Source organism: Asparagus officinalis, chromosome 8 (assembly GCF_001876935.1).
Source record: "Asparagus officinalis chromosome 8, Aspof.V1, whole genome shotgun sequence".
Classification (NCBI taxonomy): domain Eukaryota; kingdom Viridiplantae; phylum Streptophyta; class Magnoliopsida; order Asparagales; family Asparagaceae; genus Asparagus; species Asparagus officinalis.
This window is the reverse complement of record NC_033801.1, coordinates 14,075,942-14,088,356: the sequence shown is the minus strand read 5'-3', so window position 1 is coordinate 14,088,356 and position 12,415 is coordinate 14,075,942. Positions and strand designations below refer to the sequence as shown.

Below are 12,415 nucleotides of genomic sequence, written 5' to 3'. Positions count from 1 at the left end.
TGCCACGTCTCTCAAAGAGTATCTCAAAAAGTACCAATTTGGATCTGACGACCAAACCAAGAAGAAGAAGAAGAAGAAGAAAGATAAGAATCCAAAACCTAATCCCGCCGCCGCCGGCGTCCTCGTCGTCGACGAAGACCCCGTGTGGCAAAAGCCTGTAATTTACGAAGAAGAAGAATTCGTCGGTAATTTCCCCAAACCCTAACCCTAGATTTAAGCTCCGTTACTTTTCCTAATTTCGTGTTCTCAGATTCCTGTTTTGTTATTGCAGACGATGAAGTGCCTTTAGTAGATGAAGATGTTGAGGTGAAGCGTCTGAAGAGGCTCGAAGCGATTCGTTCTCGGAAACCCTATGACGGTATTTCGGAAGATGGAAGCGGTTGGGTTTCGATCTTGAATTCAGATCTCTCTCCGCCTCGCCAGCGACGGTCGAGATTGGACACGCCACCATCAGATAGCGAACTGAATGTAGACGGACGCTAAGGATGGTGATTCTCACCGCCCACGTCAGCGGGCGGCGGCGACGGTTTGGATCAGACGCCGTCGCCGGAGCGAAGACCTTTGGCTGGGAATCGGGTGAGGCTAATGAGGATCTTTCGCGCCACCTGCGAGGAATAGGAATCGATCGCCGGAAGCAGATGCTGATCTCTCTCCACGAATGAGGAGGGCAGGAATGGGTCTGTTGATGACCTTTCTCCTCTTCGGCAGGAACCAGAATCGATCACCTGAAGTAGATGCTGATCTCTCTCCACCAAGGAGAAGAAAAGGGGTTGTAGATGACATTTCTCCTCCACGAAGGAATCGGAATCGATCTTCCAAAGTAGATGCTGATCTCTCTCCGCCAAGGAGAAATAGAAAGGAGCCCGTAAATGACCTTTCTTCTCCACGAAGGACACCTTGCTCGACCTGTCTGGACTAGCTTGGGGCGCAGTATGCTTGAGACATGTGTCAGCCAGTTGAATATTGATCAACACTTATTTAATGACACGACAAGTCCATCCCATTATAAAAAACAACCCATAGGTCATGACCCATGAGGCAGGCTAACATGCAGTGATTCATACTTTTTAATGTAGATTTTTTATCTTTCCATAGTCTGATGTTCGTAAAAACTCTCTAAGATAGTCTTGATGTATTATTGAGGTCACAATAATACGCAACTCAAACTATGTACAAAATAGACTAGTAATGTAATTCGCAGTCCAAATAGACATTAACATCTTTTTTAGATGTTTCAACATAATATGAGAAGCAACTCAATTGACAATTACAAGTTTCGTAGATTTGAATTGCGATTTTAGCAGTATTAGAGATTTTCTAAGCTATATTTAGTATTTGATGACTATTTATAGTCATTTTGATTTATTGAAAACGCTAAAATTATTATGAATCTTTTATCATTTGAAATAACCACATCACTAATTATAAGATTATATGATTTAGACTTTGTAGCAAGATGAAATAAATGTTTCACTCTTTAACTAATCTAGAAAAAGATAAAAAAGGAAAAAAATGGAAAGAAAAAAACAACTAAAGCGAAAAAAAAGTGAGCGGAAGAACCCGGCCTAACCATATATACAGTGAGTCCGGCTGAGTCCTGTCCTGACTTGGAGACAAACTTCACGACCCGGCTGGTTTATGGGTTAGGCCCAGCCTGCCCACATCCCACCCTTTTGGATCCTCTCAAGTCTGTCGGGTTTGAAACCCAGATCCATACTACAAACCCACAAAGGATCCGGATCCGACCCGTCGCCATCCCTACCGCCCAAAGGCGGTGGCTCTCTCCCCTCTTCTCACTTGTCGTTCCCTCTGGAGACCCAATTGAAGCTCGTCCTCAACGCCTTCTTCGTCTTTAAGACTATCTCCAGCAGGTGGGCTTTGGGGGGTTTTTTTGCTCCAGCAGGTGGACTTTTGGGGGGGTGAAATGGAAAATCGGTTTCGGATGGGTGAAAATTTCACCACCGGCTTTTGGGGGGTGAAATTAATTGAGCTCATGTATCAAGCCATGTGTCAAGGCTTGATTGGTTGGAGTTTTTTGTTTTACTCCTAATTTTTAAATGATATATTGGGAGATAAATACTAGGAATTAATTTATAATTTTTATATCAATAATTTTTATTTTTTACCTCTATAAATAGAGATTAGTCTTGTGTAATTTGGACACAAAAAAAATCTTTTGAAAAAACTTTTATATATAAAAAATTAAATTAATAATATATATTATTTATGTAAATATTAAAAAATTATAATTATAAATAAATGAGTTATATTAGTAATACTAATAGTAGTAGTAGTAATATATATGAAATAAGAAAAAGAAATGAATAAATAAGGTGGGGTATATATGTTGGAGTGATGGGGTTAGTGGGTCCCAAATAAAGTAAAAATCTTTTGAAAAAACTCTTGCTGTAGAGATGATAGAAAATAAAGATTGTTGAATTATGTGGATGGGGAATAAAGTGATGTAAAGTGTGTCTGAAAAAGTATCTATCTCGATCTGACGACCAAACCAAGAGGAAGAAGAAGAAGAAGAAAGATAAGAATCTCAGACCCAATCCCGCCGCCGCCGGCTTCCTCGTCGTCGACGAAGACCCCGTGTGGCAAAAGCCTGTAATTTATGAAGAAGAAGAATCCGCTGGTAATTTCCCCAAACCATAACCCTAGGTTTAAGCTCCCTTACTTCTCCTAATTTCGTGTTCTCTGATTCCTGTTTTGTTGTTGCAGACGACGAAGTGCCTTTAGTAGATGAAGATGTTGAGGTGACGCGTCTGAAGAGGCTCGAAGCGATTCGTTCTCGGAAACCCTATGGCGGTATTTCGGAAGATGGAAGCGGTTGGGTTTCGATCTCGAACTCAGATCTCTCTCCGCCTCGCCAGCGACGGTCGAGATTGGACACGCCACCATCGGATAGGGAACCGAATGCAGACGACGCTAAGGATGCTGATCTCTCTCCACCAAGGAGAAGAAAGGGGGTTGTAGATGACCTTTCTCCTCCACGAAGGAATCGGAATCGATCTCCCAAAGTAGATGCTGATCTCTCTCCGCCAAGGAGAAATAGAAAGGAGCCCGTAAATGACCTTTCTCCTCCTCGAAGAAATAGAAATCAATCTCCTGAAGTTGGTGATGATCTTTCTTCTCCAAGGAGAAGCAGGCAACGGTTGGCCGAGGCTTCGAGAAGAGGAGTATCTCCTTCCATTGACCTTTCACCCCCGAGAAGGCGAAAAAACCATATTTGTCTAAGGATGAAGATCTTTCACCTCCAAGAAAGAGAAAGGAACCATCTCCAGCAAAAGAATCAAGGAGGACTGGGTTGTTATCAGCTGAGGAGATTAAAAAGGAGAATGACAAGAAGAGGAAGGAGGAAATATCAAGGTGTCATGCTTAATTTCTTTCATGTATTGCAAAAAAGTTATGTTTGCTGTTTTTGTTATTTGATCTACACATAAAGCTGATAGCTGACTGTATTTTTATGATTATGCAGGTTTGCTGCTATGGATCCATCTATGAGTGGAAAAGGAGCACAACCAGTTTTTCGTGATAAAGAAGGTTTGGTTGATGAAAATTCCCTTAGCTATCTGTATATTTGCCTATTGAATTTTGAGAGCTGATTGTATATTGTTACCTATTGCTTAAAATGATGTTGTTATAGGTAGGCGCATTAATACAGAACAGCTTGCGAGAGCACAAGAAGAAGAGAAACCAAAGGTTTGTCATATCTCTGCATGTTATTCAGAATAATTTGTCCACACACTTTTGCAATTGTTGTTGCTTGTTAATTCAGAAGAAATTGTTAGCACTTGTTCTATAAAATCCTCTTAAGAGCCATACAATTTCATAACTGTTGTTGCGAAGACATTATGTTTAGAATAAGCTTAGTTTTCTTTCTGTTATTAGTTTATGACAGTTGTGGATAGTACTTCATAAGCCAGAACAATTTGTACATGCTAGTGAATAATGCACAATAACTAGCCAATTGGTTTTACTTTTTCTTGCCCTAGCATTTCCCGTGGGCCTGTGGCACAAAGGCAAGGTACAACTAGTGTAATCAGATTAATGCTCAGTACTGTGAAATAAGATCTAATATGTAAGCAAAAGGCAAGGTACAACTAGTGTAATCAGATTAATGCTCAGTACTGTGAAATAAGATCTAATATGTAAGCATCATATGACTAAAACAAAGTTTGTCTTGATTAATGCTCAGTACTGTGAAATAAGATCTAATATGTAAGCATCATATGACTAAAACAAAGTTTGTCTTGTCACTTTTTTGCTTTAGCAGATGATACATTGTCTCGTATACTGTTACATATCATCTTAGAAGCTAATGTATTGTTTGGTATATTCTCTTTGAGTTAGACATGCTGTTTTCTATTCTTAAAAACTCAGGAAGACATTTGTATTTAGTGCAGGTCCGTAGCATCTAAAATACTGGTCAATTTTTTTTGGTCATACTAGCAATTATACCAGTAATATGAACTGATGCATTGATATCTAAACCCCTTATATTTGTTGAATATTGGGTCACGCGAAACAATATGTTTGCTGCGACAAAACCCCATTCTTTGAACACGTGAAACAGTATGAACTAGATTTCATATGCTGGATGAGAAGATTTATTGGGTGCTCCTTGTAGCCAACTTAATTAAGTTGCACTTAAATGCAATGACATAGTTGAGACTAGAAGTGTTGCTGGTGATATTATAGGACTTAAGTGCAGAGATTATTGTGATTACTATAGTGCTAGCTCTTGAGAAGTAGGGAACTAAATGAAGGACAGGCATAAGGTGAATATTGGAACACCCCTGTTTGTGATATTATGAGGGTCTCAGTAGATTTACAGTTTATCAATTGGAATTTTTCTATGCTACAGGAGAATTGAAATAAAGGGCTTAAGCAAATATCAAAAATTTAAGACCCTATGGACTGATGGCCAAGTCTATTTCATTGTCAAAACCACTAATAATATTGTAGATGGCTTTTCTCTTCGAGAAAGAAAATCTTAAGAATTTGGAAGAGGACAAAAAAGCAAAGTGTACAAGTGCTGAGATAAAATCTCTTCGAGAAAGAAAATCTTAAGAATTTGGAAGAGGACAAAAAAGCAAAGTGTACAAGTGCTGAGATAAAATCCCATGATGGATTAAGACCTGCACCTTACTTCTTTTCTTATTCCCAGGTGATAGGGATATACCTACATAATCATTTAAAAAGAGGTTCAGAGTCTTTGATTAGAAGAGGACTGATATATCTTATGGAAATATCTTGCATGACTAACTTGAGCTACTACTGTTCCCTTGTAGATGGTCTGACTAACCTGCCGTAGTGAACTATGAATCGTCCTTGGCAACACTGAATCTCCTGTCTTGTAGATGGTCTGACTAACCTGCCGTAGTGAACTATGAATCGTCCTTGGCAACACTGAATCTCCTGTCTTAAAGGGCAAATTTCATGGAATTATTATGAGCTATTAAGTGTTTTGCAAAAAATTCCGTACACTATTTTTATTGGAAAAAATGCCAGACTTAAATCTGTAGAAAATACCACATACTATCAAAAATTATCCTAATGGCATTAATAGTGTTATTTGAACTCTAAATACCCCTAGCAGTTAAGAAAAGGAGATGGTGACTGTAGTTACTCAAAGTAATTAAGGTTAAAATATCACATGTGTATCACTTGCCAGCTTACCCCTACGTCTGTTGATCGTGCAAATTTAGTCATTTTTTGTATTCTTCTCTAATAAAAATATTTATGTGAAACCTCTTATGGTTCATGGTAGTTTTGTGGAATTGACCATATTTTAAATCTTCATGGCATATCGGCTTATTATATAAAAAAGTAGAGCAAAAAGTAGGATGCTTTGTAACATCTCTCTAATAGTTTGTAGTCGTTCTGTGAAATTGACCATATTTGAAATTTTCATGGAATGCCATTTATTATATAAAAAAGTAGGACTCCCTCCCTCCCTCCCTCCAGATTATTGTCATTTTGATCAGAGGTTAATTTTGCTAATTTTTTTATTTTATTGACTTAAATCTTTATGTCCTATGCAGGCTTTTGTTCAGGAAAAGAACTTGGAATGGGGTAAAGGGTTGGCACAAAAGAGAGAAGCGGAAGCTAGGATCAAGGACTTGGAACTGGAGAAGGATAAACCTTTTGCACGCACTAGGTAATATTCTAATGGTACTGCACTATAGAATATATGGAGCATTTATTTTTTAAATAACTTAAAACTTAATATTTCTATTTGCTAATATTGGTCCATGTATGCCGGATAAACTTAGATGAATTAGTGAGTTCATTGAGAAGTTATTTTTCCAGCTGGGATTTATGTACTAAAAGATGTAATTATACATGGACATCAAGGACCTCCATCACCTACACTATTCATATGATATGTTGATCTAACAACTTGGGTTATAGTATTACATATTCTGTTGTTTAAATCTGTGGGTGAAAACTTGTAATAGTTATTGGAGAGGAGGTGGAAAATGGGAGCTCTTCTGATTTCATTAAAAGTAATCAATATATTTTCTCAAAAACTTGATTATAGTATTGCAAATTATGTTGTTTAAACCTGTGAGTGAAAACTTGAAATAGTTAAGGGAGGAGGGTGAAAAATGGAACCTTTTCTGATATGTCATTAAAAATAATTAATAAATGAAATAGTTAAGGGAGGAGGGTGAAAAATGGAACCTTTTCTGATATGTCATTAAAAATAATTAATAAATTTTCCAGAAACCTTGGATGAGCTCTTTTGATTCTTTACATGAGTATGTACCTCGTTACTTTGTGATTTCTTCTCTGTAGTATATGGGCTGCTACCAAGTATTGGCTGGAGATTTGTCTCCTTTTGAACGATTATTAGGGTCATGGCTGGAAGTTTGACAGACCTTTGGCCTTATTGTAAGAAAATAATTAAATTGACTCATAAAAAGCTTGGTTAAATGATTTCATAGTATTGGTTAAATGATTTCATAATTTTGGTTATCTGAAAGTTGCACATTTCTTGGATCGAGAAAACTGTACCTAAACAAACGTGTCATCCTTAAATGATGTGAAGACATGCATCTACCTTCTTTATGTTGTGAATAAATGGGCAATTTTCATGAATATTTTGAGGAAATGTACGAGGTCTTAACCCTTGTATGATGGAGCTGGTCAAGTAATCTTGCTGTAGTTTTTCGAATCAAACAATAAAATAAATAACTATTCAATTCTACATCTGGAGGAAATATAAAACATTTGTTTTTCCAGCAGTGGTGTGGTATTCAAGTAGGATGTGCTTAGGTTAGGACGTGAATCATTGTTGTTTTACTCCACCATCCTGACTGTTAATTTTCAGCCCTTGTGATCTCTCTTCTTTTGGCATTGAGATTTTGCAACTTGAGCATACCAGAATTCTATTAGTGCCGAAGTTATGGATGATATTTTAGAAAAATTCTGATCCTTACCTTGCACTTGAATACTTGCACGAAAAGCCAAAACTACATGTAATTTGCACTTAATGGATCCATCTTTCATTAAAAATGGGAAGAAAGAAACCTATGAGGATGGACATATATCCATCTTTCATTAAAAATGGGAAGAAAGAAACCTATGAGGATGGACATATATGGTTCTAATGTTAAACAAAATCAAGATACTCAAAAGCTCAACCCATTGCCTGATTGAATATAGTCCCTTGTTCCCTATATTATGCTTGGAAGTTTTAGATTCTGTTGTAACAATATCTAATCTGTCTTTTTTTTTTAAAATCTTTACGCTATGTGTCTGTTCTATGGTGTTTCCCTAAGAGCTTACATGTGCTGACACATAGGTGTGGGCACGTGCCTGTTTGCCCCAGGTTCGAACTGTGGGTCGAACCGCCCAGCCCGCCATGGTTCAAGACTTGACGTGGCCATCAACGGGTCTGGCCCAACCAGGCCCGCAATGGGCTAGGCCCAATCCGACCCACAATTCAATCAGGCCCGGGCTAGGTTTTCCTCTAAACCCGGTGTCAGAGAAATAGGTCCGACCCACTATTGGTCCGGCCCATCCCCGATCGGACCTGACTTGATTCGTCCCGGCCCGTTTTATTTATGTTTTATTTTTTTATTTCAGCCGCCCTACATAATTTTTTTTAAAAAATGATAAGCATCATATTTTATATTAAAAAACAATTATTGCAAATGCTATAAATACACCACTAATTACTTTTCCTTACATTTATTAACTGTCTCTGATTACACAAGAATTAAAATGACCATAGTGAATTACCATGTTACTATTACACATATATAAATGCAATATTTAGTTAGGTATACAAATTGTTGATTAACAAATCAATTTTAGTTGTATTATAAAACTATTTACAGTTTGTTAGTTGAAATCTATTAACTCAATGATATTACATTATTATTTTTTAATCATATTTCAAGAAATTACAATAATTGTATTCAACGAAGCAATTGAAAGTATAAAACTTGATTGCATTCTTTGTTACTAGCGCTAATTACACTAATCCAAAATATAAATTTGAAAGTGGGGTTTGTTTTAAAAATTGAATCAAACAACCTGTACCATTATCCTGACACGTGTTGAGATCGTGAAATTGTAAATGTTGCAGGTTTTATCGTCTGGTCTGGTGGCGGATGGTCAAATAAGGCTACAGATAAAAAAGAAAAATAATAAAAATAAAAATGGTATAAAAATTCGTCGGTCGACGACCCATGATCCAACCTGTCATAGGCTGGGTTTGGCTTGGCCTGACCCTAAGAGGGCCATAGGCCAGGCTAGGTCCAATCCCAGACCCGAGGTCAGAGCCGTCGGCCAGACCCATTCAGGCTTGACCTGCCCCATGCCCACCCCTACTGACTCACGACCTTTTGTTACTTTAAGAATGACAGAACTGATGTATTTTGATACAAATCAGGCATATTAACGTCTTAAGCGATGACATTGGAATTTGTTACAAACAAATGTGGTTCACCTTAGTGTGTGCATGCTAGCTCTTGGGTTTACACAGAACCGTGTGCCTTGGTGATGGGAACGGAGCTAGACTAGTGATTTCCCCCTTTTATGGAGACCCACTTCCATTAAGGGTCTGTTTGGTTGGAGCAAAAAACAATGAAAAGTGGTTTCACTCTTTTAGACGAACACACTGTTTTACAAAACCTCCGCCTAGCCCGTTTAGACGTACGCCTAGACCTACGCGGTACCTAGGCCGCCTAATTAACGCCTAGCGCTTAGGCGGTACCTAGACCTCCTAACTAGTGTCTAGGTGGTATTTAGGCTGCCCATTTAAAGTTTACGAGCGTTTAGGGGAGCATTGTCTGCTTATGTGGATTGCACCTTGTAGGTCTTAGTTGTGATTTTATGTGTTGTAGCCTACACGTCCTCCAAACTTCATTAACCTCCAAATATGAACACCTCCACTACCTCCTCCGACCTTTAGCAAAACCTCATCAACCACCACTTAAATGAAGAAAGAAATCCGCCTAGACACCAGTCCGACATCTGAGCTTTCTATAACATTGACATTCACTATCAATTATTATAATTAAAAAATAAAAAACATCTTAGGCTCTAGCATTGTTAATTATTATTTTGGCTATTTAGTATCTAAGTATGCATGAATTATTGTGGAACTAAGATTGTTATCCTTTTTTGAAAATTTATATGAATTTAATATATATATATTTATCAATTATTATAATTAAATAATTTAAAAATAGTCAAACGTCTAGGCGCACGCCCAGGGGTCTAGGCGATAGGCGCTCGCTCGCCTAGTCTGCCTAGCGCCTTCTGTAACATTATCGAGCTCTCCCGATCTCTGTAACTACTAACAAAGTAAAGAGTACTTCTTAAATATCTATTTAAGTTAGTTAACAACAGTAACTTCAACTTAAGAAGTGTAAGTTAACAGTAAAGTTAAGTTTAAGTTTAAGTTAAACTTAAATTTAAGCTAACAGTAAACTTAAGTTTAAGTTTAAGTTTAAGTTAATTTTAAGTTTTTTGTTGATGGTAAACTTAAGTTTAAGTAAACAGTAAACTTAATTTAACAATATTTTAGTTAACAGTAAGTTCAAGTTTATTGTTAACTTAAACTTAACAGTAACTTATACGTTAATAGTAATTTGCGTTGAGAATGAGTTTTTCACTGTTGAGATGAACTTATAATTTGAGTTGAGAAGTATAAACATAAAAAGAGCTATTGTAATTGGTAAACCAAATAATTAGTTAATAGTGTTAGTATTTTAGTATTTATGCATCTTTGATTGAGTATATGTATATTTATCTTCAAGTATCACAATTAAAAAAATAAAAAAGAAAAAACGCCCAGAAACCGCTTAGGCACCCGCCTAGGCAACTAAACGCTGGGCGCCAAGTTCGACGCCTAGAAGCGAATGTAACATTGGGCAAACGAATTTTCGATCTTTATTTCTGTTTTCATTGTTTCGTTGGCAACAAAAACGAAGAAATCTCCTCTCTAAAGTGGAGAAAAGGGCCCCTAAAAGAGTAAATCCGTTTCAAAGATATTTGAGCCGAAATGGGGAAAAACTTGACAAGTTAATGTGGGTTGGGGTTTTCTTTGTTGGAAGTCAACTTTTACCCTTTTTTAGGAAATCTAGGAAACAGCCCCTAATCCATTCTACATTTGTGTTTCTCTTGTTTGTTTGGCATAAAATAGGGAACTTCCTCTTGTAAGTGGACGAAAGGGTGTACGAAATGGGAATTTGGGTGAATTGGGCAGAAATTTGTACACGGTCACGTGGGTTTAAGGCATTTTAGCTGGAATTCAATTTTTTCCCTTTTCGGAAATCAAGCAAACAGCCCTTATTGGATAATAGGCTTATCTGAGATGTATTTGTCTGTTAGTTGAATTTTTTCGAAATGGGAATTTGGGTGAATTGGACAGAAATTTGTACACGGTCACACGGATTTAGGGCATTTTAGCTGGAATTCAGTTTTTGCCCTTTTTCGGAAATCAAGCAAACAACCCCTTATTGGATAATAGGCTTATCTGAGATATATTTGCCTGTTGGTTGAATTTTTAGGAAAGAAACCTTTAGGGTTTTAACTTTTAAGAAAAAGACAAGTCTAGTAAAATCGGTCTCTTTTTACTTTCTACATACTTGGGAACATCGGGCAGTGAAATACTCTAGCATCAGAATAATCATGCATTGCATCTTCTTGCTTGTAAAAGATGCAACAGGAGAAGAGGATGAGGTGTGTGTTATAAAAAGTTATATCCATGACTATTAGTCTATTACTATATTGAATAAACTGAAACATGTTCTCTCTTGGAATCACAAGAAAAAGGCAGCAGTAAAAATACTAGATGAATACCAGTATCTATTCGATGGTTTTAGTTGTTTTAATTAAAGAAAGAGGGTCAAGGTTATAGTATGTAAGATAATCTGTGGGAGGGTTAATTTAAGAGGAACAACTTGTATAGATACAGTACTCGATGATTTACTTCCGACAGAAGAAAGGATATGAAAATCTAATAATAAATAGGTAACCGGATGGGCGAGGATGAGAGGAAAGATGTCAGTGGACGGTTCTAGATACTGTACCGGGAGAAGTCCATAGACTTAAAAAGGTTTCATGAATTTTAGCTATGAATTACGGCAATGAATTACTTAATGGTCTATTTCCCTGATGAGAAAGTGGAAAGTCACAAGAAAAAAAAGGTTTTGGTAGAAATATAAGATCAAACTAGCATTCATATGATGGTTTTAAGTGTTAGTAGTGAAAAAAAAGGTTTTGGTAGAAATATAAGATCAAACTAGCATTCATATGATGGTTTTAAGTGTTAGTAGTTTTAAATGAAGAGGGAAATTTTTTATGGAATCAAACTAGCATTCATATGATGGTTTTAAGTGTTAGTAGTTTTAAATGAAGAGGGAAATTTTTTATGGACGGTATTTGATGGCTTTGCTTCCAGGCAGTAGAAATGATGAATAGATAACAATTAACAAGTATGGATGGGGATAGTAGGAAGTAAGAGCTCCCATAGACGACTCTATATTGTGTCCAGCAAAGTCTACATACTAAAAAAATTTCATGAATGTTTGCAAATTGCAATGAATTAATAGGAGGACGATAAAGTATTTCAAAACATATGTGAGCATAATTCTTAGATCGGTTCTGGAGACCGTCATTCATGTATTCATACAAATTGCATTGCATCTGATTATACGAAAGTTCTGTAGCATGAACACAAAAAGTAGGGAAGAGAAAAGTAAAGAAAGGAAAATATAAAATTTTTTTGAATGTTGGGTTTACTTCTGCACCACCTTTTCTCATTGCCAACCGCATCCGGCTATATTGCCTCCGCCCCCATTTCTTATTAAGGAGACATGATTAGGCCTTCAAGCTTTTACATCATTCCATTGGTTGCCAACCGTGGTGAGTCTGGTGACGACAATCT

General features: G+C 37.0%; 1 protein-coding gene across 1 annotated transcript in view; it reads left to right on the top strand.

Moving 5' to 3' along the window:
* LOC109820894 (BUD13 homolog) overlaps nucleotides 1–12,415 on the top strand; it is a 17,625-nt gene that overhangs the window by 833 nt on the left and 4,377 nt on the right. Inside the window, exons 2-9 of the mRNA XM_020387088.1 lie at nucleotides 18–185; nucleotides 272–358; nucleotides 2,471–2,638; nucleotides 2,725–3,116; nucleotides 3,269–3,372; nucleotides 3,482–3,546; nucleotides 3,650–3,705; nucleotides 6,063–6,166. Coding sequence (XP_020242677.1) covers nucleotides 18–185; nucleotides 272–358; nucleotides 2,471–2,638; nucleotides 2,725–3,116; nucleotides 3,269–3,372; nucleotides 3,482–3,546; nucleotides 3,650–3,705; nucleotides 6,063–6,166 — 1,144 coding nt within the window. The remainder of the gene's footprint in view (nucleotides 1–17; nucleotides 186–271; nucleotides 359–2,470; nucleotides 2,639–2,724; nucleotides 3,117–3,268; nucleotides 3,373–3,481; nucleotides 3,547–3,649; nucleotides 3,706–6,062; nucleotides 6,167–12,415) is intronic.